Below are 24,054 nucleotides of genomic sequence, written 5' to 3'. Positions count from 1 at the left end.
TTTTTCATCATTGTCCATCCTAGGAGTGTCCATTCTTGCTATCCCAGGGTGGGAGGGCGTGACGTCCAAGGGCTGCCAAAAAGACATTCTCTGCTGGGAGCCCGTGAATTTAAGAGATGCTTTAACAAAGCGTTGGCTCTGGACCTAAGAGGTCACTGCATTTCCTTGCTACACCAAGGATCCTCAGAGTGTCAACCGTCCTCAAGAAGTCACTACGACGGCCAGAAACAGGGCGGGGTGGGAGGGAGGGTGCGGGAGTGCATTTCTCAGAGAAACACGTGCAGTTCACTGCATGTCATACCTCAGCAAAGCCGTTTCAAAAAGGAAGGGTTTGGAAACAAGAAGCCAAATGCACACACTTGCTTTGGCAAGTGCACTTGTGCTGTTTCAGCCCCCAAGGCCAGCGCGTGCGGCTGGGAGTGTGTCCCAAAGCTCAGGCAGCCACTGTTACCCACACATGTAAGGTGCTGGAGGTGATCCTCACATCCCTGAGGAAGCAAGGAGCATTCTCTCCTCACACAAACCATCTCCACGCCCAGGGCCCATTCGGCTTAATTAACGGTCTTTCCGGCTCACTGAAGGGCTCCCCAAGACCTGGAGCGGCTCCCCGGAAGCGGGCGGAGTGCTCTGCTCCCACCAGACCAAAGCCAGAGGTCTTACCCACCCAGGTCCCGGACGCAGTGTTCGTGGTGGTGGCAGTGAGGGTTTGCAGGGGGTCTCGGGATGCCCACTCCTTCATGGAAGGACTGTGACCATGACCTTGGCCTGGCTGGGCGTGGCACCAAGCTGTGCCACATCCCGTCTCCTGCCAGGCCTGGGGATGCAGTATTCCACCACGCTTGACGCTTCCTTCTTTTCTGAGGGCTGGAAAGCACCCATGTCTGTGCAGCGGTTTGATAGTTAACACAGACTGCAGTGCCCTTGCTGACAGTAAAATAAGCCACCCGGATGCGCGAGAGAATGCCGTCAGGTGTGGCAGGTGTTGGAGGGAGTCCTTTCTGATTTCTGTTGCACCCAGGGTGAGCCTGGGCAGACTTTGAGAGCGACTTCCCGTCCCTGTCTTTCTCTTCTGCGACCGTCCCCTTCGGCCCTCTGCCTGTTCACTTTCTCACCTCGCAGCGGTCACGTGCTGTGTTTTCATGCCTCCTTTCTGCTGGCTGCTGGACTGTTTGGGGTACTTCTCCTCCCTCCCACTTCCCCGGGGCAGGCTGCCCGCTGCCCTCCAGCCCCTCGCTGTCGCGCACGGGGCCCGCCCTGGCAGTGATGCCGGCCTCCCTGTCTCCCTCCAGCTGTGGACATGGCTGGAGGAGCTGCAGAAGGAACTGCTGGACGACGTGTACGCCGAGTCGGTGGAGGCCGTGCAGGACCTCATCAAGCGGTTCGGCCAGCAGCAGCAGACGACCCTGCAAGTGACCGTCAACGTGATCAAGGAAGGGGAGGACCTCATCCAGCAGCTGAGGTGGGCCCGCCCCGCCTCCCGCCTGAGCACAGGCCCTTTGAAACCCTGCCAGCGTTTCCCCTTCCCCTCACTTTTGGGAACAATCGCCCATAATTCTCTGTCCAACGGGGTAGAGAACAAATAACGTCTGTGAGTGTAATGCAGAGTAGCATCTTTCTTTCTCTTTTCTCTTTCCCCCTTAGGGTTTTTTCTCTATAAGTTTTCTCATGACAACATTGACTAATAAACCTTCCCAGAATTCAGCTTTTATTAATATTCCCTCTTAACACTTACTTAGTAATTATTGAAATTTTGCTTAAACCTCCTTAGAACCGTGTCCTTCAGGCCCAGGGTGACCTGTCTTTCTAGAATGTGTTGGGGTGTCCCCTTCTCAAAGTTGAGGCCCAGGCAGGCCCGGCCCGGGTGACACCTGCCCCTCAGGGGCCCCTGGTGGCAGGAAGTCGGGGACAGTGCTGGGGCTGGAAGCATCACAGGGACCGTTTACATAAATGAAGTCTCCCAACCTCTCCTCAGAGGCCAGTGTGTTGAATCGTTGGTGATAACTTCACCTGATGTTCGCTCTGTGAAGTCAGGCAAACCTTGCTCGATAGAGGCTTCATTGATGCATTAAAGTTTAACCCCTCATGACTAATATAACCACCGTTCATGGTAAACAGGTATCATCTATTCTGTCTACTTAAGGAGAAAATGGCTAGAGTGATACCTGCTGAATGGCCTTACAAGATCATTAGATTCTTGTGAGAGTGACTGAGAAGCGGGAGAGTCTCCGTGCACCCTCGGGTCTGGACGCTGCTCGAGGAGGAAGCCGCTGTTGTTCTGCGGGAGGGGCGGCCGTCCTTTCTGAGACAGGCAGCCCGCTTCCTGCCGCTCTCTTCCCCCCGGGTCCCGAGCTGCCGGATCTGGGATCTGACAATGTGCTACTTGCTCCTCCAATTCCTGTTTGTCTCTTTGAAATCCCGTTTCCCTCTCTGCTCCCTCCCAGGGACTCGGCAATCTCCAACAACAAGACCCCCCACAACAGCTCCATCAGCCACATCGAGACGGTGCTGCAGCAGCTGGACGAGGCGCAGGCCCAGATGGAGGAGCTGTTCCAGGAGCGCAAGATCAAGCTGGACCTCTTCCTGCAGCTGCGCATCTTCGAGAGGGACGCCATCGACGTGAGTGCCCGCCCGCCCCCGCCCTGTGTCCTTCCCTGGGCCTGGGCCTCTGCCAGGAGGAGAGAGGAAGGGAACTGGGGGCTGGGAGCCCGCTGCTCTGTCTGAAGTTGGAGCTGGTGGAGGCAGTGGGCACAACAGGGCCTGCGTTGCGCACAGGATAGAGCAAGGCCAGTGTGGAGGGGGGAGGGCAGAGCTGCTGGGACAGGTCCCTCTCGCCCTCTTGGGTTCTCGCCTCCACTGGGTCCCGTGCAGCTCTCCCTGTCCTGGAGGCAGGGGTCCAAGCTCCAGGCAGGGGTCCTCTCTTCTTGTCCTCCCCTCCCCCTTCTGCTCTGTCCGAGACTGGGAACACGCTGGGCCTGCGGTGAGAGCATCTTAGGGATTTCCCCCCACAGAAGGGTTCTCAGATGGTCTGTCATTTTAGTTAACATCCGACTTGTACGCCTTATGTGTGACTGGGAGAAAGAAGTTCAGGTTTCTTTCCTTTTTCTTCACCAGAAGGAGGTGGTTCTCCATTCTGTGCCCAGGAAGGGCTTTTGTTTGAACTTGATGAAGTGCAGGCAGATGGAAGTGTGATTGGATGACACTGCGTGTGTCTGTGAAACGTGATGAAAGGAACCGAAGCTCACCTCAGAGGGGAGGCTGGTTTCCAGGGGCTGGTGGTAGTGACGGCCACCCGGGAGGTCCCCAGACCGCCCACCAGGATGTATGGAGGAGGCTCTCCCCATATCGATCACTTGTCCTGGGTTAGAGCAGTGCTGTGAGAGCACGTGGGCCCAGACCCCAAGTGCTGCCAAAGGCAGGGTGAGGCAGGGCTTGGTATGGACCCCAAGTGCTGCCAAAGGCAGGGTGAGGCAGGGCTCAGTGTCGACTGCGTGGTTACCTTCGCCTGCAGTGGGCCTTCTGTGCTTCCCTAGGCCTGTCCGTGGGCCCTGCTCCGAGGGGTGTGTGGTGCAGGGGCCAGGCTAGGCCCTGGGCAGGCCTTTTGTGGGCCCATGGATGGCTGCTTGTCTGAACTTCCATCAGTGGTTTCCTAAAAGGAAAACCTCCTTGGCCATGTTCATTATCATCGTCTGTTAATGACAAGAAAGGTATTGAACCCTACACACATCCCTGAAAAAACAACAACCTGTTCTCCGAGTCTTGACACGTAAATCCACTCGGAGCCACGTGGTTTGGAGCTACGTGGTTTGGAACTACGTGGTTTGGAGCCACGTGGTTTGGAGCTACGTGGTTTGGAGCCACGTGGTTTGGAGCCACGTGGAGAAAGGCGCCCGGCCTCAGCGGTCAGGCCTGCCCCGCCAGCCTGGAGCCTGTGTGAGCAGGACCCCACAGGCAGCCTGCCTTCCTCTCTGACCTCTGCTTTAGAGGAATTGCTTTTGTAAATGTGGCTGCTTATTAAATAGTTTCAGTTAAAGCAACGCCAAGCGGTCAGAAGTATTATTTGAAGTTTCTCCTTCCAGGACCTTTGGCTATTTGGGGGGCAAATTGGCTTCCGTTGTATTAATGATACTTTAAAGGGGGAAATAACTCATTTTATTTCCACTCTCACTGAACCAGTGTTTTAAATGGAGGTCGGAACCCCAAACGATTTCCCCCACTAAAGCCCGCAGTTCCGCGCGGCTCAGTGAGGCCAGGCTGCCAGGCCGGGCAGGTGATGCCTGAGCCCGGGAAACGGGGCCTGCAGTGCAGTCACAGGGCGCGAGGACACAGTTTAACATCTTTCAGCGCGTCGGGTCCTTGGAACCTTCTTTCTCTCGATGATCCTGAAACGTGAAGATCCGAGCAGTTTAGGTTTCAGCTGGGATTTTCCCTCTGATCTGGGAAAATGCCTCATATGACTACCTATAGGAAGCACGCAGTTATATTGTTGGTGGAAATTCATCTGTTCCTTGGTTAATGTTTTAAAATCCCCCATATCTCTGTATTTCTGTTGGAGTAACATTTCCGTCTCTGAAAGGTGGATGGAGATTTTCTCTGCCTTAGACTACTGCGATTTCAGCTTCCAGGTGTACCAAGTAAAATCTGCTGTAGCATCCTGTGACAGGTTAGGTACAGGAAACAGTCGTAATTAAACTATATGTGTGTTCAGGAAGAAAAATTTAGACTTCATAAAAATTCTGCGATACATTGAAGAAAGTTGTTTCTAAGCTATTTCTCCAAAGAAATATTCAAAAATGACTCCCACTGTCATCAGCTTTGTTTTTGGCACAGATTCCTTTTCTTGGCTCGGATGGTTAACCAGCTAGAACGCTAAACTGCAGGCGGGATTTTCCTCATGATCCTTTGATCACGGTCATGCCAGGGTCTCTGTATGCCAAGCGAGTGTTTTCAGATCCTGCTGGTCTGAGCACATTGATCGGTGTTTATTTCCCGTTGCCTGATGCCGTTGCTGACTGATGGTGTCTCCTCCGTGAGACCATTCCCGAGTCTGTCTCTCACCACACACCGTGTCTTCTCCCTCAGCGCCAGAAAACAAACAAACATTAAGAAAGAATCCCCTTAGAGTAGAGATAAAGGTTAAAGATATGGTCAATTTTTTCCTTTTTAACAATACTTTCCCCCAATGGCTTTTTGGTTTATGTCTAATTTGGCATTGTTTAAATTTATTGATTTATTAATAAGTATAACTTAATAGGTTACTATAATATACATATTGTATATGGAACTGTGTAATAAAAGAATAAATCGAGAAGACTTGTGCAAGGAGTTTGTGGAAGCCATAAGTTTTTTATTACTTCCCATCTTCTAGTCGGAGTCTTGTGTACACTCTCCCGTTCAGATTTTCAAACTAATTCACTTTCTGCTCATGTGGAGAACGTTAATTAGGATCTATGGGAGATGTGTTTCCACTGAAGTGTATTGTATGATATTCTTCCACAAGAAGATGTTTTTCTCCTTTTTGGATTTTACCATTTTACTCTTAATTTTTAAAAAGTATATAATGTGCCCTAGCCAGCTTGGCTCAGTGGATAGAGCGTCGGCCTGCGGACTGAAGGGTCCCAGGTTTGATTCCAATCAAGGGCTCATGCCTGCGATGCGTGCTTGATCCCCAGTAGGGGGCATGCGGGAGGCAGCCAATCAATGATTTCTTTCATCATTGATGTTTCTGTCTCTCTCTCTCCCTCTCCCTTCCTCTCTGAAATCAATAAAAATATTTTTTTAAAAAAGTATATAATGAAAGTTTTATACGAAGGTGGTGAGGACAGCACCGTGCACTGCCTCTCCCCGAATCCAACGCCACCCTTGCCCTCCTTGCTTCAGTCCCTTTTTTGTTTTTGTTGTGCTGTGGCATTTTAGAGAAAAATGTTGTCGGCGTGTCATTTCACTCCTACAGACTTCCCTAAAAAATGAGGCCATTTTCTTCCATGACCACAACTCACTAATCACCTCAGCAGTCCAGCTGTCACCCCTGCTGTCTTCTCACGCCCGGCTGTTCAGAGTCCGCAGTACCTCAGTTAGGGCTGCACGGGGTCCGCCCCTGCCCTTGCCGCTCCGTCTATTCATCTGCAGTGGTCTCTCCGCCCGCCCTTTCTGCCTCCGCACCCCCACTTGTCGAAATAACTTCACCCGTTGTCAGGTCCCACATCCTGCATTTGCTCACTTGATTTCTTCCAAGTTGTGCACCTGTTTTTCTTTCCCCGGTACTTCCTGTATGCACAGCAGTTAGAGGTGAAGACCTAATTGGAATCGGGGTCTGTTTCTGTGCAAACATGCTGCAGAGGTGGCACATCACAGCTCCTCCTGCCGGAGGGCTTGTCCGTCTGGCCCGCCTCTGGGGAAGCTACGGTGGGGCTGTGGGTTTAGGAGGCGGCAGCCTGATCCTTCCATTGTTCATTCCCCATCAGCCTTCCTCATAGCTTACTATGCGGTGATGATCATTACCCAGTTTACTAGAATCTAAAAAATCCTATATAATAAAACCCTAATATGCAAATCGACCAAACGGTGGAATGACCAGTCCCTGTGACACACACTGACCACCAGGAGACAAATGCTCAATGCAGGAGCTGCTCCCTGGTGGTCAGTGCGTTCCCACAGGGGGAGCACTGCTCAGCCAGAAGCCGGGCTCACGGCTGGCGAGCACAGCAGTGGTGGCGGGAACCTCTCCCACCTCCACGACAGCGCTAAGGACCCCTCAGGGGGTGTCTGACTGCAAGATGGCACAGGTCAGGCTGAGGGATCCTCCCCCCGCACCCCACCCCCCAGTGCACAAATGTCGTGCACCGGGCCTCTAGTAATTAGAATAAAATGTTCTGATTTTATTATGCTTTCTACATTTTAATAGCTAGATTTATCCAGAAAGGGGAATTTTCCTTCACCATTATATGCTTACATAATTTTCTACGATAGTTCACAGTTTTTAGGCTAAAGATTAGTTCCCTGACTACATCTAATTGGAACCAAAGAGTTTTTCATTTAATTTTTGGCTTTTAGCTCTTCTTTTTAAACATCACTAGGAATTCATGGATTTTTGTGTATTTTATATATTCTACTCAATGGTGGTCATTTTTATATTTGTTTAGTGTCTAAGTGTCCCATCATTGGGCAGTGGGGGCCCCTTCAGTTGGCCTTTGTGTCCTTCTGACACGGTCCCATGAGTCTCTTCCTTCCATACTGGGCACGGAAGCTATTGCAACAGATACATATTTTTAAATCTTGATCCTAAAGAGAGACTTTCCTCTGTCAGATCATCTCAGACCTTGAGTCTTGGAACGATGAGCTTTCTCAGCAAATGAATGACTTTGACACGGAAGACCTCACAATAGCGGAACAGCGCCTCCAGCACCATGCGGACAAAGCCCTGACCATGAACAACCTCACCTTCGATGTCATCCACCAAGGGCAGGACCTCTTGCAGTACGTCAATGAAGTGCAGGCCTCCGGTAAGGAGTGCGCTCCCCTCTGCGTCCTCGGTGGGCTCCTCGTGTCCTGGGGAGCTCATCCAGGTTATCGCAGTGTGGTGCCTGCAGGGTTCAGGTCGCCCTCCCCCCCCACTCACCCCCCCCCCCCCCCACACACACACACACAGTACGGTATCATTGAACATTACGGTCAGTGCAGTTACCCTTAATATTCTTAGATGTTATTATAAGTAGCATGAACTTTAATTTTGTAAATGATCTATTGTAGCTCTCTGAGTGTAATGTAAATCCCTACAAAATATTTTCCCATTCGTTATACTTTTTAAATTTATACTTTACCAGCAGATGGCACTATGGGCTCAAAAATGTAGAGAGAAGAAGGCTATGGAAAAAACTTAGCAACAACCTGAATATGCCATTACTCATTTTACACAAATCATATTCTTAAATGCTTCCTGAAATCTAAACTAGATGTACAGCAGGTAACAACAAAAACAAGCCAAAGTTCTCATTTATGAAGGATGTCACATTTTCATGGTTATTGTAGGAGAAGTAGACTGATAGGAGATGGGCCCAGCGTGGTGGGCGGGACATTATTACTTTGGCTTGAACACGTCAGATACGTTCTTGGGGACACCTCACCTCACCAGCACTGCCCTGTGCTGGCCCTCCCTGCACGTGGCCTTCAGCGTGACGGCCCGGCCCCAGCTGGGCGGTGATTCACACAGACCTGCGTGCAACCTTAAGAACAAATTGAAATGCAAGTTGAATTCTAGGGTCTCCCTTTGGTGTGTGCAGGCGTGGAGCTGCTTTGCGATAGAGACGTGGACATGGCTACGCGGGTCCAGGACTTGTTGGAGTTTCTTCACGAAAAGCAGCAGGAGCTGGACTTGGCCGCAGAGCAGCATCGGAAGCACCTGGAGCAGTGTGTGCAGCTGCGCCACCTGCAGGCGGAGGTGAAGCAGGTAAGCACGTGCTAGCCCAGAGCCAGTGACAGGCACGTGAAGTGGGGGCTGTAATTCGGACCTGGACGCCTTGGAACGCTTGGCCCTGGTCAGAGCACAGCTGCCCTGGTGCATAACCTAACACCCACCCTAATGCAGCCACATCGAGCGTAGAAATTGAGCCACTGTCTGGACAGCTGTGTGTTCACGCTGTGGTGGGAAAGGCTTCGCTGCCCAGCAGGTACCACACTCAAGAGGAACATCCATGTGGCTTGTTTTGTTATTGCTATTCTCTTGCTTAAAATCCTGTGTGCTTTGCTTCCTGGTCTACATGACCATGTGGTTTTACTGCCAAATACACTGTTATGAGTCCGGATTGGACCACAGCTGTGTATGGCTTGAGTTCTCTTTTATCGTCTATCCATGGTCAGCAAACGCATTAGTCAACAGAGCCAAATATCAACAGCACAACGATTGAAATCTCTTTTGAGAGCCAAATTTTTTAAACTTAAACTTCTTCTAACGCCACTTCTTCAAAATAGACTCGCCCAGGCTGTGGTATTTTGTGGAAGAGCCACACTCAAGGGGCCAAAGAGCCGCATGTGGCTCGCGAGCCGCAGTTTGCCGACCACTGATCTATACGGCCACATCCTGGATACATGGCAAAATAAAGTGGGACATTTGGAAGAGATTGCTTTCTGGCTCAGCGCCAGCGGGATTCCATGCATGCATATATTCAGCCTATAGGTGGTGTTTTATCTCATGAGAAGGGATGCTGGCTTGATGCAGGGACAGTGCGGCTTGCTGGTAGATGCACAGAAAAGCACGTGTTAGTTTGATCCGAGGGGATTTAAGGTGCCTCTAGACCAGGGGTGGGGAGTATCCAGCCCACGAGCCGTATAAGGCCCACGAAATCATTTGGTCTGTTCCCGCCAAGGCATTAGGGGTGAGTTAATTAAATGTTTGACCAAATATAGAGGCAAAATTTTAAGTTGATAATATTGTACGGCTCGTAAATGATGTTATAAATCTCCACATGGCCCTTGGCAGAAAAAAGGTTCCCCACCCCTGCTCTAACCATGAGCAAGGTGAGGGGCACAGTGGGCAGCACTCGTATTAAAGCAGACATATTATTAAACAGAACTCTTTAAAAGAGCACCTGTTGTGACGAGATAAAGTATGTGAACTGCCTTTGAAAGACCAGTTCAGCAGTGCTACTTCTGGCCAAACATACAACAATTCCCGTAAAAAACACAGGGACAGACGGACATATTCTTTAGGAACTGCATTTGCCTAACGAGTAACAGAGTCCAAAGCCGTGTAACGAGTAAGAGGTTGCCCGTGGTGCATTAGCTGAGATATTGATGGTGGGTGGCCCTTTGCTCACGGTCCAAATGGTGCTGTAGCCCCAACCGTCACCTCCACAGTCCAGGCATCAGGAAGGGAAAATGTAACAAGAAAGAGGCAACACATGTACCAGAAAAATGTTTTCACAAAATCCCCAGAGGCGACTGCCTTGACCTCAATGGCTAGAATGATGTCATCTCTGTAACCAAGCTGTCATAGGAGCTGAGAGGTGGTTTTATTTTAAGCTGTCCCCAGAAGTTGGGGTTTTCTGAGTAAAGGAGACAAGGAAAATAGGTATCAGGTAGGAATGAGCTGTCTCTGCCACAAATAACTACCCAGAGTGACTGTCCACAGCCGCTGGCTTCAGCTGTCACAGGTGGCTTCTCTTCGTGTGTGAAGTTGAGGAGCTCGTGGTTTGCCTCTGAGCATAGAGTACAGCTTTGTTCATACTTCAGTTATTGTGCCACTTAATACTGATTCCAAAATGGAAAATTTTATTACTGGTATGAAATAGTTCCCTTACCAAGCAGTTTGCCAATTTTGCATTTTCATTAGGACTGAAAGAATGAAAAAAAAAATATTTTTTTTTTTTATTAGCAGAGACTTCTTTGTGGCTGTCAGTTTTGGGATGTGCGATCCCCAACCTGTTTTGGCCTGTGGACTAATAACCATCCTCTGGACCCTCTACTCTTTCAGCTCCCATTTGCAACTAAAAAATAACAGGATCCATTTAACAGCGCAGCACTTACAGTCGCACACTCCCGACGGGTCTCAGGCTGTGGGCAGGAGGGTCATAAGGAAACCAGCTCCATGTGGCTGGTGTGAGCTGCTCGGCCACCTTGCTGCTTGGATCGCGTCACTGCTGGCCCACGGGCTGCCCCAGGAAGGGCTGCGCTTGGATAACCTGTGTACCGTTTCAGGTGCTGGGCTGGATCCGCAATGGCGAGTCGATGCTGAACGCCGGGCTCATCACAGCCAGCTCGCTGCAGGAGGCGGAGCAGCTGCAGCGGGAGCACGAGCAGTTCCAACACGCCATCGAGGTAGGGCGCTGGCTGCCTTGAGTGGGGTCTTTCCCCCAGAAGGCAGGCCTGCTTCGTCCCTCATGTTGCACTGACCCTGGAAGCCAAAACGGGGTTCCACAGGACCCCAAATGGCAATGCTTACAAGCCCAAAGTGTGTCACAGGAGAAGGCTTTGGCCTGGCCCTGCGGAGGAGCAGGCTGTGCATGCTGGTCGGACAGCCTCATGGCAGAGGGTTCCCAAGGCCAGGGGGTCCCGGGGTCCTGCTGAGGTGGACCTTCTGGGTCAGGAATGCCTGGCACCAGGTACCCCGAGTTGGCATCTCGGCTGAGGCGTTTTATATTTTGCTGGTCTCATGGGCACATGCCTGCTATCCTATCTAATAAAGAGGGAATATGCTAATTGCCTGTCCCGCCCTCAAAGATGTCGGCGCCCACACCCAATAAGGTGGGAATATGCAAATTGACCGTCACACCCTTGCACAAGATGGCCGACAGGGGAGGGCAATTGGGGTCGACCAGGCCAGCAGAGGAGGGCAGTTGGGGGTGATCCGGCTGGCAGAGGAGGGCACTTGGGGGCGATCGGGCCGGCAGGGAAACAGTTAGGCATCGGTCAGGCTGGCAGGGGAGTGGTTAGGGGGTGATCAGGCTGGCAGGCAGAAGCAGTTAGGGGCAATCAGGCAGGTAGGCAGGCAAGCGGTTGGGAGCCAGCAGTCCCGGATTGTGAGAGGGATGTCTGACTGCTGGTTTAGGCCCAATCCTACAGGGGTCCTAGATTGGAGAGGGTGCAGGATGGGCTGAGGGACACCACCCCCCAGTGCACAAATTTCATGCACCGGGCCTCTAGTAGTAGTATAAGCAGCCTCAGCAAATCAGAGTGCTCTGGGCGACTCACCAAGACCAGGCACAGATCACACTTCACTGTTGCTGGTGGGTGACCCAGTGCTGTCCACAAACCCCTGCGCCCTGGGAAAGGGCATTACTCACCCAGTGTCTCGGTCTTGAGTAGTCAGTGCCACCCAGGACATTAGCAAAAGGGCTCGGCCGTTTGAGTCCTGCCCAAGTTCACCCTCAAAGGAGGTAGACGGTTATTTTTAGGTTTGAGGGGCAGTTACAATTGTGCCAGGTGGTCTCAAAGTAAAGCCAAAGGTGGGAGAGCATTTGATTACAGAGAACTTGTCTTCTGCTCTCTTTACATACATATTGTCAGCCAGAGAAGGGAGCCACAGCAATCGCCATTAAGTGGTGCCTTAGGTTGGTTTATTTTCAACTACTCAGTGCCAGTGGACACACAGGAACACTTCTTGAAGCCCAGACTCCGGGCGTCTTTTGAAAATTGTACACTGTGCCAGGGATTTCCAGTAATCACATTGCCCGTGCACATCACTGTGTGGTGTTGGGGCTATATCAGGGACCGTGTCTTATGGAATCATTAGCTCCTTTTCAGGTGAAATACAAAATGTTGGTATTGTTCCTAAATGAAATGAAAGAAAGGAATCTGAGTCCACAGAGACCCATCCCCTCCCCTACCCAGAAGTCATTTCTTCACTGAGGGCCCTGGCCTCGGCGCCTCCCGAGCCTTCCAGGGGGGACACAAAGCAGGTCTCCTGGATGGTCGTGTTATGTTCGTAGATTCTTCCTGGCGTGGACCTCCAGGGAAAACAGTTGGTTTGGCCTTAGCTGTTCTTTTCTTTCTTTTTTTGTAAATCAATAGTTCTTGAGAACATTTTACTCTCGTCCAAAGTTAAAGTTTAAAACGAAAATAAAAAGCCTTCACTGTGGCCACCTTTTCCCCACTTGTTCCTTTGCCTGTAGCTGCTATTATAAGAAGGATCAATAGGAATAATACACTTGGACTATTTCAACAGCTTTTCTAGAATATTGGCTGTTAAAGGTTTCTCCTGCTCTTTCTCAGGCCAAGACCCCACCACGGAGGCCTGGAAAGTCTTAATGCATTTCATCCTTCATTAGCTCATTTAAATAGAAGCAGTTGTTGCTAGGCATGAAAACTTTTTTTAACTAAACTATCTGCTATGTTTTTGGAAGTGTCCTAATGAGTATTAACTGAGGCGGTTTCTATAAAGGCATAGCAGCACGGGAGGGCCGTGGCGTTCCCAGCGCCTCTCCAGTAAATGGCGTTCCCAGCGCCTCCCCTGTTAAGTGCGCCCTCCCTTTCCTCTCCTTAGAAAACACACCAGAGCGCGCTGCAGGTGCAGCAGAAGGCAGAGGCCATGCTGCAGGCCAACCACTACGACATGGACATGATCCGGGACTGCGCCGAGAAGGTGGCCTCCCACTGGCAGCAGCTCATGCTCAAGATGGAAGACCGCCTGAAGCTCGTGAACGCGTCCGTCGCCTTCTACAAAACCTCGGAGCAGGTAGGGAGGGGGGCCCAGTCCCTCAGCTCCCGACTGGCATGTTGTTTTGAGCTCGATTTGATTGAACAACTCAATCATTAACTCATCAGTCATCATTGAACCTGCCATTCCAAGTCCAGCAGAGAAGAGAAGCATTCTTAGACATGACACCACTTGTGCTCACCGTAGGCATCAAAGCGTAACAGGCTGGGAAGTGGCTAAGAAGCACCCCTTTTCCTATCACTTAAGTATACGGCCTGAAACGTGTCTGAGAGAGACAGGAAACTCAGCTTTTGTTTTGTCCTTGTTCTGAAAGGCCTGCAATTGCAATCCTCGTGTTAGATAGAGCTGTGGTTCCAGTGGTTTGGTCCTCAGGCCACTTTGAAAATGCTCCCCACAGATGCCAGCCCGTGCCCTCAGATGCTGGGGTCCCTCTGAGCTGGAACTGTCTCCTGCCCACAGGTCTGCAGTGTCCTCGAGAGCCTGGAGCAGGAGTACAAGAGAGAAGAGGACTGGTGTGGAGGAGCCGACAAACTGGGCCCCAATTCTGAGACAGATCACGTCACGCCGATGATCAGCAAGCACCTTGAACAAAAGGAAGCGTTCCTGAAGGTACGAGCGCTTCCTGGGGGGCCGATGCCTCGCTGAGCAGTGTACACAGATCCAGCAGGGTCACCTGAGGACGGCCCTGAGGTGGGACTGTGGTCAGTGACCCGCAGACACCCTGCAGGCCAGGCGCACTGCCGTCACCATTTCCACCTCGTGGGACAGTGATCGGGGTAGCATCCCATCAGCAATAAGTCCGCTGTTCAGAGATAATCTTAAAAATGTTTTTGTTGTTTACGCTGTCTTATATTCATACCACAGTCATTTATGTGCTTCAAAACAATTAAACTGGAAACAGTGGCCAAGGTGTTTAGCAACACGGACATTGACTGTTTCCACGTTGCATTCTTTCACTCTTGGACCACATTTCCTGAGGTTCTTGTTGCCACTCATACCTTTTGAAAATAAGGATGGTGTTTATTTTTCCTTGTTGCTTTATTAAGTTTAGTTGTTCTCATTGCATCAGCATTCTGACTCCTCTGACACTATTTCCTGTTATATTTAATAATTTGGTTCATTTCTGAAGGTGTTGGACTATCCTGACAGGGAGAGTTATTGTTTCATTTGGGAGAGAAATTGTAACTCTGAAAATTCTTAGCTGGTGTACTTACTTTGAGCTTCCACCACCCCAGTCACTAATTGTAACTCTTTCAAACAGGACCTGGGAGCCTGCGTGCTTGCTTGTGCTGCTGTTTAAGTTTATGAAATGCCAGTCCCTGTTAGGTGTTTTGAGTTGAATTATAATTTACCTTCCCTTCTCTGGACTCCAGTTAGTATAAAATGAAATTGAATGCTACTTGATTATATTAATTTAGAAAGATCTTTAGGTGAAGTGATAAAACAGAGGCCTGTTCAGATTCCTTTGTTCACTAGAATTCTGTAGTGTTTTTGCATTGGATGTCTTTAAACATTTTGTGGTGTAAGCTTAAAGATCTGTACAAAATAAAGAATGGATCGTATGCATCTCACCCAGGTTCAGTGTACCAGCCTACGGGCATATGCCCATCCTCACTGGATTGTTTTAAATTCCAGATATTACATCACTTTATTTGCAAATACTTTAGTAAGTATCTACACATTAAATTATACTTTCCTAAAACAACCACAATACCATGATCAAATCTTAAAAATTAGTGGTAACTTATTTCATGTAGAATCAAAGGGTTCAAATTTCTCTGATTATCTCACAAATATCTTTTGATCAAGATCCAAAGAAGTCCAATTATTGGTTTGATTTGTGTGTCTCTGTCTCTCCTCATCTAAATGCCACCCTTCCTTTCATTACCATTTATTAATTGAAGAAATAAGTTATTCATACTGTGGTGTTTCCCACTTTCCAGATTTGGGTCATTGTGTCCTGTGGGGTCATTTAGCACCATCCTGGATTCTCTAAATTTCTGTTAGTTAGGTTGAGAGCCCTGATCAGCTTCAAGTGTGAGTGTGTGCATGTGTGAGTGTACTTGGCACACCCCATGGATGGTGCTTGCACTTCCCAGGTGTTACATCAGGAGCCACATAAGGCCACTTCCTCCTGTCTCTGCAATATGAGAATTTGTCAGTGCTTCAAACATGGTGCTTCCAGCTCATCCATTCTGCTCTTCCCCACCAGCCTCTCACCTCGTGGGTTTAGTAGCCAGTGGTAATACTGTTCCTTAGCAGTTGCAAAACAGTGATTTTCTGTCATTCCTTCCTCTTCAGTTAGCTAGAATTAGTAAGTACCCCTGAGCTATTTTATTAATCTAAAATAGTCTGTGCAAAGAAGGCATGGTAAATGCTTGACTCTTTCCTTTTGCTTACCATTTTCAGAATAATGAGCTGTTTCTTTAGCAACTTCTACATACACTTAATTTGTTTTTTCTTGTTGTTTTATTGCTATTTCTTTACCATCATCCTGGATTGTAATGTATCTGGTATGCTTCAATCCATTGGAGTCATTTATCTTTATATTCAAGTTGTCCCCTAGGGGGAGCCCCTTCAGGCCAGGTGGTACAGATGTCCTTTGGATGTGACTCCAGCAGTTTCACCAGCCTTGGTATTTGGTATGACAGCTTATTTTAGACTTTCAGTAGAGACTCATGGTATATTTCTTAATTTAAAAAAAAAAAATTGCTCTAGCTCCCATCTACAGGAAAGGCCTAGAAACAATGACCAACCCAATAATGTTCTGCACTCCTCACGCCCAGATTGTGGTGTCAGTACCATTTAACACAGAAGGAGGCCGAGCTCTTTGAAGAAAAGATTAATTCCAGATCTGGGACAGGAACTGTGCAAGATATTTCCTCTTCACATATAATTAATGTGGGGGGTTTTCTTAACTGCTTTGATTTTATATTTATATCCTTTTCCCCTTAACTCTTTTTTTTTCTTTTTTATTCCTCACCTGAGAATATTTTTCCATTGATTTTTAGACAGAGTGGAAGGAAGGGAGGAGGGAGGAAGAGAGAGAGAAACATTGATGTGAGAGAGACACATCGATTGGTTGCCTCCCGTTCATGCTCCGACCCACGCTGGGGGTTGAATCTGCAACTGAGGTATGTGCCCTTGAGAGGGAATTGAACCTGCAACCCTTTGGTCTGTGGGCCGACATTCTAACTAACCACTGAGCAACCCGGCCAGGGCACTCTTGTTTTTTAATACATTAATGAAATTACTTACTTGATTTTGTGGGGGCTAAAACAAGTAATAATACTTTTCCTGCCATCTTCTAAGTTTTTCTGGCTGGGCTAATAACCAAATTAACAGAGACAGATTAACAGGAGAAAATAAAAATTAATATGTGTGCATGGGGAATTCACATAGGCAGGATAAATCCATGAAAATTTCAAAGCAAGTGAGGCAGCGTTGGATATGTAAGACATTTTTGGACAAAGGAGCAAGAGGGAGGAATGGGTATCAGCTTTCAGAAGTGAGAATGGGCGATGTGTAGGTAGTTGAGGAAGAGCAGAATAACCCGCAGGCAGATCCTCCCTGGGGACTCGGCCCTCTTGTTTGCCATAGTTCATTCAGGTTCGACTAAGGGGGGAACATCCCAAGATCTCCTCCTGAAGCAGGTTTCTCTGTCTGGATCTCTTGGGCAGGAAAGTGGGGAGGGTCAAAGGTTCTTCCTGAGTCTTTTGTTTCTTAATAATCAGCCTCACGTCAGTATTCCAAAAAAGCATCTTGAGGGGTGCAGAATTTTGGTCCCTTCCGTTTATGAACACAAGTTGGCCAGGTGAACATTTTCGGTAAAGATGTGAGTGCGAGCCACCTGATGTTGTCGTCCATATGAACTCAATATGTCTGCATACGTCGGATCAACAGCGCATTGCTCCCTTGTGCCTAGGCTTGCACACTCGCCAGGAGGAATGCGGACGTCTTCCTGAAGTACCTGCACAGGAACAGCGTGAGCATGCCGGGCATGGTGACGCACGTCAAGGCCCCTGAGCAGCAAGTGAAAAGTGAGTCAGCCTGGAGGTGTGACTGACAGCGAGGGGAGGGGCTGGATGAGATTGCCTGGAAACCCTATCCCGGGCTTTTTCACAGTATTAAAGCTCTTACTCATTATCTTAGCTTAGTAACAAAATGTTAAATATACAGGTAATCCTACATAATAAAAGCCTAATATGCTAAGTGTCCTACTGTTCATTTGACCATTCGACCAGTCGCTGACGTGCACTGACCACCAAGGGGCAGACGCTCAGACCAGTATGTTAGCTTGCTGCTGGGGTCTGGCCGATCAGGACTGGGCAAGATGGGCTGGACACGCCCTGGAGCCCTTCCATGGTTCCTCCCCAGCTGGCCAGCCCCAGTTGGTCCTGATTGGGACTAGGCAAGAAGAGCTGAACACACCCTGAACAAATCCATGCACCGGGCCAGTTTCAGCCCGATCCCCGCGGGCCAGGCCGAGGGACCCCACCGGTGCACGAATCCATGCACCGGGCCTCTACTTTATTCAATAAAGTTGAAGAATATACACAGGGAGAAAAGACGTAATTCAGGGTGATATATATTGGCATTGACTGTTTTGTTAAAGTAAGTAAAAATATTATAAATCAGGAAAAAATGCAAACCAGAGTTATCTGCAGGTTTCATTGATTGATGCTTTCCTCTGCGCTCTCTCAGATATCTTGAATGAACTCTTCCAGCGGGAGAACAGGGTATTGCATTACTGGACCATGAGGAAGAGGCGGCTGGACCAGTGCCAGCAGTACGTGGTCTTTGAACGAAGTGCCAAGCAGGTCAGTTGCCCCTGGGCACCCTGCCCTCCACCCTGTATTCAGACCTCCATTCAGCAGGTTCACAACCACTTTCTAATGATCCAAGCAGTCGGGCCTTGTCATGAACAGTTTGTTCTGAAAAGAAAACCCCACAGCCTCATAAGGCGTGTCTCTTGGTGAGTTTGACCCTCAGCTCATCTCTGCTGTCAGTTCCCATGGTTCAGACAGCAAATACAAGTGAGAGAAGATGATTTAAAAATCATCATGGAATCTAGGTTCTGTGTTTATGTAAATACTGTGGTGGGTGCCTTTTTCTATTGCTGTATTTATGTGTGCAAGATAACAGTTCATTCTTCAGATAAATCGAGCAAAAATGACGTAAGAAATGTGACAGAATTTCTAACAATTCAGTGTAGTCAACAACGTTCCTACACTCTCTGAAGTCAGTTTGGGATAAAGTGCTTCTGCCCGAATGTCAGTCATGGAAGATCATTTTAGGTGAAAGTCTGCCGCACCCCTAACTCGGACACAGGATCCCTGTCACTCCTCTTGGGCCTTCACGGTAACATAAGAACCCATAGGGCCGTCCACATTCTCCATGTCAGACCCGGACCAAGGCTCCTCCTGAATCCACCTGTCCGCCTACTATGTGCTGTCACAGGCCAGGCATTTAGTAAACTCTTACAGCCTGAGAAAGATGGTGTCTTCCTCACACAGGCTTCCTCTTAGGGAGCACGTTTGTTCCCTGTGGGTAAATGTTCGTCTCGCAGTGGGTGGCCTGGTCCCCAGAGGTGGAGGAGCTGGGGGGCATGGTCCTCGGACCTGGCATCCTGACTCGGCCTGTTCTCGTCTCGGCTGACCGTGCCAGGTGTAGTCATCATATTCCCAGCAGAGGCGGGAAGCAGTAGTGTCTTCGATGTTTAAATTATGTTTGCTTACCATTTTATTTAAAAACAGTTCAGCCATGTTTGAGATTTACGGCAGCCTGGTTTTGTTCCTCATTAGAGATTGTTTCATAATTCTTTCCCACAACTCTTTATTATTTCTCTGTTGAAAGACAAGGAATCACTCAGCTACACAGAACAAAACTGTAAATAATTCCTTTGTCAGAGAAATTGTCTTGCTTTTTCCTAAAGCCCAGCTTGTCTGCCAGTTATAAAATCACTACTTTTAGGCCCTGAGCAGTGCCAACCCCAGGCCCTGGGGACCTGTCGGGTTCTGTACTGATCGTAGGTGCATAGTAGGTATCCATCGCTCCTGGAGAATCTGTCCTTGAGGCCCCGGCTCGATCAGGTCTCAGGAGGCGTCCTGAGGGTCACTTGGTGGCGCCTCACTGGAGGGTGGTGGAGAGGTGACCGCCCTGCCCCCCTCCCCGCCCCCCAGCGATCCTGCCCACCACCGCCCCAGGCTCGCTGCCCCTCCTCCTCATCCCGCCTCTGAAGGTTGACTTTCCCCAGGTCTCAGTGGGATGTGTTCTTGTTTCTCTTGCTGTCTTCTCGGTTGCTATCTCCCAGCCCTCACCTCCATTTCCGGTGTCCAGACTGGTCCCCCTAGCCTCCTCCTTGGCAGAACTGTCCCTCACAACTCCTTAATCTTACAGGATGTGTGGTTCCTGATTCCTGTCTTTCCCTCATTGCTCCACCTTCACCCCTTCATCAGTCTTGTGGGTGCAAACCTCCCGTGCGTGTCAGATCTGCCCTTCGAACCAACCAGAGCTGTCTTGCCATGTCCTGTCTAAACCTCTGAACCAGTTTGCTAACTGGTGTTCCTTCCACTCACGCCATCCCTTCCCTACAGCAGCCCCTGCATTCCACAGCCTCTCCCCGTGGGGGACCAGTCCCTCATCCCCATCCTCTCCCCATGAGGGACCAGCTCCCTCACCCCCAGCCTCTCCCCGTGGGGGACCAGCTCCCTCACCCCCAGCCTCTCCCCGTGGGGGACCAGCTCCCTCACCCCCAGCCTCTCCCCATGGGGGACCAGCTCCCTCAGCTTGGGACCATTGCGTGTACTCCTCCCCGCATCCCGCCTGCACTGGGTCTCTTCATCCCTCCCTGGCCCATCCCTGCTCAGCCCAGGTCCCAGCTTTGATACCTCCTCTGATGACATATCGATTGGTTGCCTTCCACATGCGCCTGATCTGGGCTGGGATGAAACCGCCTTTGTTTTTTGTGTATCTTTCGTCATTTCTCTCCCCTTTCGGTCTGCGGGGCCCAAGCTTCTCATTCCCTGGTGCCTCCCCTGCATCGACTCCATGGTAGGCACTCGGGACGATTCGCTGTGAGTGGAGACACCAAGGGCCTTTGAATAAATGGGCAGAAGTGGCTTTTTGCCTCCATTCAGAGTCCGGTTAACATTGTTTCCGAGGTGGGAGGGGAAGCTCGGGCACACCAAAAGAGAATCCCCGCCAGGGAGCTGCGTGGGAAGTAGTTGGTCCTGGCTTTCTTCTTATTTTTCTTCTAAAATGCTGGAAATGTACCCAATAGAGGCAGGATCTTTCTGTGCCCACACCAGCCGGGCAGTGGATGACTTGGAGATTAGGAAGAGCACGTGTAAAAGCTTCGACTCCTTTATGCTTCTTTTCCACACGCCGCTCTTTCAGAAGTGTGTGCTTAAGTAAGTCCGATTGCACTTGAGACCTATGAAAATGGGAGGAGAACACTGGCTTCCATCTTAGCCATGAAAGAGCAGAGGAGTCAGAACTGCCGTTCCGTGGCACCTGAGCCTGCCTGGCCCTTCTCTCCAGGCGTGGCCGCCGCTCCCGACGGGAGGGCTACGCCGCGGGCTCTGCCCGCTCCCCGTGGCGCTCAGGCACAAGCGCATGGCCTCCAGACCAGGGAAGTGGGGGCCCCTCTGGGCATTCACCGGATGCAGGAACAGGAAGGAGGGGCTAAAACTGTACTTTTGAAAGCTGGGAATTTGCATCTGTGCTCCTGTTCTTCTGGTTGTGAAGTTCCCAGGACATGAACGTCCCCGTATTAAACAGCATGAGGGTCTCAGCCCACCCCCTCACCCACTCCTTCGCAGTGCGTGTGGTTTCTTTTCTTACGCTTTTATTGTGACTTTATAAGAAACTCTTGCCTTTTATTGTAACACAATTACAACTTTCTAGCAGGTCAATCCCCCCCACACCCCAGTTTTAGAATTACCCTTATTTCAGAAATCGGTCTGTCTTTGAGGGGCTGCTTCCTGATGTGGGCTGGCTGAGGCCTGAGACTTCGCATTTAGATGAGATACTGAGGAACTTGGACTGCTCAGCCCTGAACCTTTTCCCGTTCCCTCTCTGTCCAGGCTCTAGAATGGATCCATGACAACGGGGAGTTCTACCTGTCCACACACACCTCCACGGGCTCGAGCATCCAGCACACCCAGGAGCTGCTGAAGGAGCACGAGGAGTTCCAGATAACCGCCAAGGTGCGTTCAGATCTGCTGTGCGCACCTGTCAGCGGCCTGCACGTCTGCTTGGGATTTTCCAGAGTAACCTAGAGCAGGGCACTGTGGGTAAATAAGGGAGTTCTCAAATAGACCATTTCAGAAATACACTGTGAAACGAGAAGCAGGGTGACCCACATGGATCGCTGGACATGAGTTTTGTGATCCTTCCTACTGCCTTCCACCCTTGCCCCCCAGTTTCCCCTCATCTATCTGTTGGCTGCTGGTCCTCTGGTTTCTGCAGGCACTTCCTGTCTCCTTCCTTTCGATTGCTCTCCTGATTTCGTTCCTCAGGCGTGTTCTGAGTAGTTGCTGTTTTATGAAGCACTATTTGATGTTGCCAGCTGGACTTGGTTTGTGCTGTGGGTGTCTTCCTTCCGCCTGAGCTGGTGAAAATTGTTACAGTAGCATTGTCTGCTCAGACCGTGTTTCCAGTAGGTTGTCCGTAGGTTTTATAAAGCGGGGGAGGGGAGGTGCATTTTCAGTTTTCTCCGGAAAATCAAAATACAATTAAATAAACCTTTATGGCCTCTGCAGTATAGGTGAATACATATTAATTTTTAAGCAAATATAAGAGAGTCTACACATTGACCTGCAGAGGCCTCAAAACGCTCTGAGATTCTCTTAGAGTTTCCTTCTCAAACAGTGGTGTTTTTTCTTTTGTTTTTCAGAGTTTTTGAATATACCTTTATTATAATACCTTCAGAAGTGCTGATATATTTTGATGATACATTTTGACTTTTTAGAAAAAAACTAAAGTTCAAGAGCAGAAAATAGATGATCAACCTAAATAATATTTTTGGTTAAAAAGAAGTATCCCTGTAAAGTAAAAAGATTGATTTCGTTGTGTGGGTGACCCTTCACTTGGCTTTGAAGACATATCAGAGAGGTATTTTTTAATCATTTGGGGTGAAGGCAGCTACTTTGTATTATGTTTATTTGTACTTTTTTGTGTTTTCTGTAACGATTCCGACTCCTCCTCCTATTCTTCCCAGTCCTCTGCTCCCAGCCCACCCCCCTTCCCGGGCCCAGGCTCTGAGTTATTTCCTTTCACTCGGCATCGGGGTGCTGGGAACCCCGGTCTCTGTTCTGGAGAAGCATGTAACCTAGTGGAGCCACAGACACTGCAGGGCCGTGAAGAGGCCGGGTGCTCTGTGGCTACCTGAGCATTGGGGAGGGCAGGCTCAGGCAAGGATAGCCTCACCATGACAGCGGGGCCTTGGGCGCCAAGAGGAGAGCCAGCTGGGCCGGCCTCTGCAGGTAAGGACCGAGTCTTCCTTCCTCCGGGTACAGCGCACCTTCAGCTGTGAAAGTCTCATTTGCATTAAGAGTTGGATAGAAAATGATTTATGCGCGCTACATGACCTTTGTTTGTTTCTCTGAGTATTCTTTGGCTATAAATAAAGGTCTGTAGAAAATACTTAAGATAGCACTGAGCGGTAGATGGGAGATTTGTTCCTCTTCTCTGGCTGAGAGTTTCAGCAGCGTCCCCTCTGCAGGCCGTTGTGCAAGGGCCAGGGTGAGTGTCCCCGTCGGGAGCCGAGCAGCCTGCAGCTTAGTTCCACCAATGGAGTGTGTAGGAGAGGATTTTTCCGTTGTTCCTGGCTTCCCTTTCCTCACATTTGGAGCATGATCATTAGAAGAATGAGCAGCAACAGGCATTTTTTTGCCCCTGTATTTCTTTTTTTAAAGCATCTGAACTCATAGGTGACATCTGACCTTTCTGTTTCACAAATATACAGAAGCTATTTCTTTCATTGGATGCATTGATGAGAGGAACTGGTCTGTTTTGAAAAACCATCTCTCACTTTTTTTTCTTAGCAACTTTTTTCCTTCAGTTTCTGGTTTCATTTCATCCGAAAGTGCCTGCTTTGGTGCTTGGAGGTGTCCTTTAGCTTCTCCTCTTGAAACTAGGCTACGTTCTTGTGCCTTCTGTCACCCTGTCGTATGTCTTCCGAGAAATGGTTTTTCTTCCGTTAGATAGAGTCCTTCCTCGACAGGCAGTCTTCCAGCCCAGCTGTTACAGTAATTAACACTGGAAGGCTGGGTGTCAGTGGACACAAAGCCCCCGTTCATTTCACTAAGACACAACTCCGCTCATTTGCAATGCAACTCAGAGCATTCAACACACATTCTTGGAGTCAGGATCAGCCTATCAGTGTTGTGTGCTGGCTGTGGGTCTGTTTTGTGATGTGGGTAGACATGTACATAAATCTTCCTGAAATTTCTTGCTGTGTTTTGTTTTAATGCATTGTCTGTCTTATCTCCACTTCTCTGTCCCCGGCTCTTAGAACTCGACCTAGCTTTCTTAACCCCTGCGTGGTTTGTGCTTAAATGGTGGGACAGCATCACTCTTCTGTGCTTTCCAGCAGGTTAACATCTGGGCCCTCAACAGTGAAACCTGACCCTGGCAACCTAATTTTTGGAAATCCTGCATTAGCCATATTAATTCTCTGTGATGTTAAATTTAGTAGTGCTTCTAATTTAATTCCTTTTGGAATTTATGCTTCCATATCGGAAACTTGAACTTCTTATTTCCTTGGTTTATAACTAGGCTTGTCTTCACATCTTCAGAAAGGTCTCCTGCTGGTGACAAGCCAGAGGCTGCTTTAGCAGATATTCTCCTTTTTTCAAGAGATAATTAATGTTTCTTGAATTTTCTTTTTATATTTTCTTTAT

The 24,054-nt window shown here is 49.2% G+C and overlaps 1 protein-coding gene across 5 annotated transcripts in view; it reads left to right on the top strand.

Annotated features, from left to right (window-relative positions):
- The window catches only part of TRIO (trio Rho guanine nucleotide exchange factor), a gene marked incomplete at its 5' end in the record, with an annotated part of 311,845 nt that overhangs the window by 179,727 nt on the left and 108,064 nt on the right, over positions 1-24,054 (top strand). For all 5 annotated transcript variants that reach the window (XR_013961230.1, XM_080680654.1, XM_080680655.1 and 2 more), the window contains 10 exons: positions 1,290-1,459; positions 2,442-2,616; positions 7,304-7,499; positions 8,277-8,443; positions 10,690-10,809; positions 12,974-13,165; positions 13,607-13,756; positions 17,073-17,187; positions 17,852-17,967; positions 21,235-21,357. Coding sequence is in view for 4 of the 5 variants with exons in the window: in XM_080680654.1 (XP_080536780.1) it covers positions 1,290-1,459; positions 2,442-2,616; positions 7,304-7,499; positions 8,277-8,443; positions 10,690-10,809; positions 12,974-13,165; positions 13,607-13,756; positions 17,073-17,187; positions 17,852-17,967; positions 21,235-21,357 (1,524 nt within the window). The remainder of the gene's footprint in view (positions 1-1,289; positions 1,460-2,441; positions 2,617-7,303; positions 7,500-8,276; positions 8,444-10,689; positions 10,810-12,973; positions 13,166-13,606; positions 13,757-17,072; positions 17,188-17,851; positions 17,968-21,234; positions 21,358-24,054) is intronic.

Source organism: Plecotus auritus (assembly GCF_963455305.1).
Source record: "Plecotus auritus genome assembly, chromosome: 7".
NCBI classification, from domain to species: domain Eukaryota; kingdom Metazoa; phylum Chordata; class Mammalia; order Chiroptera; family Vespertilionidae; genus Plecotus; species Plecotus auritus.
This window is presented reverse-complemented; position numbering and strand designations above follow the sequence as displayed.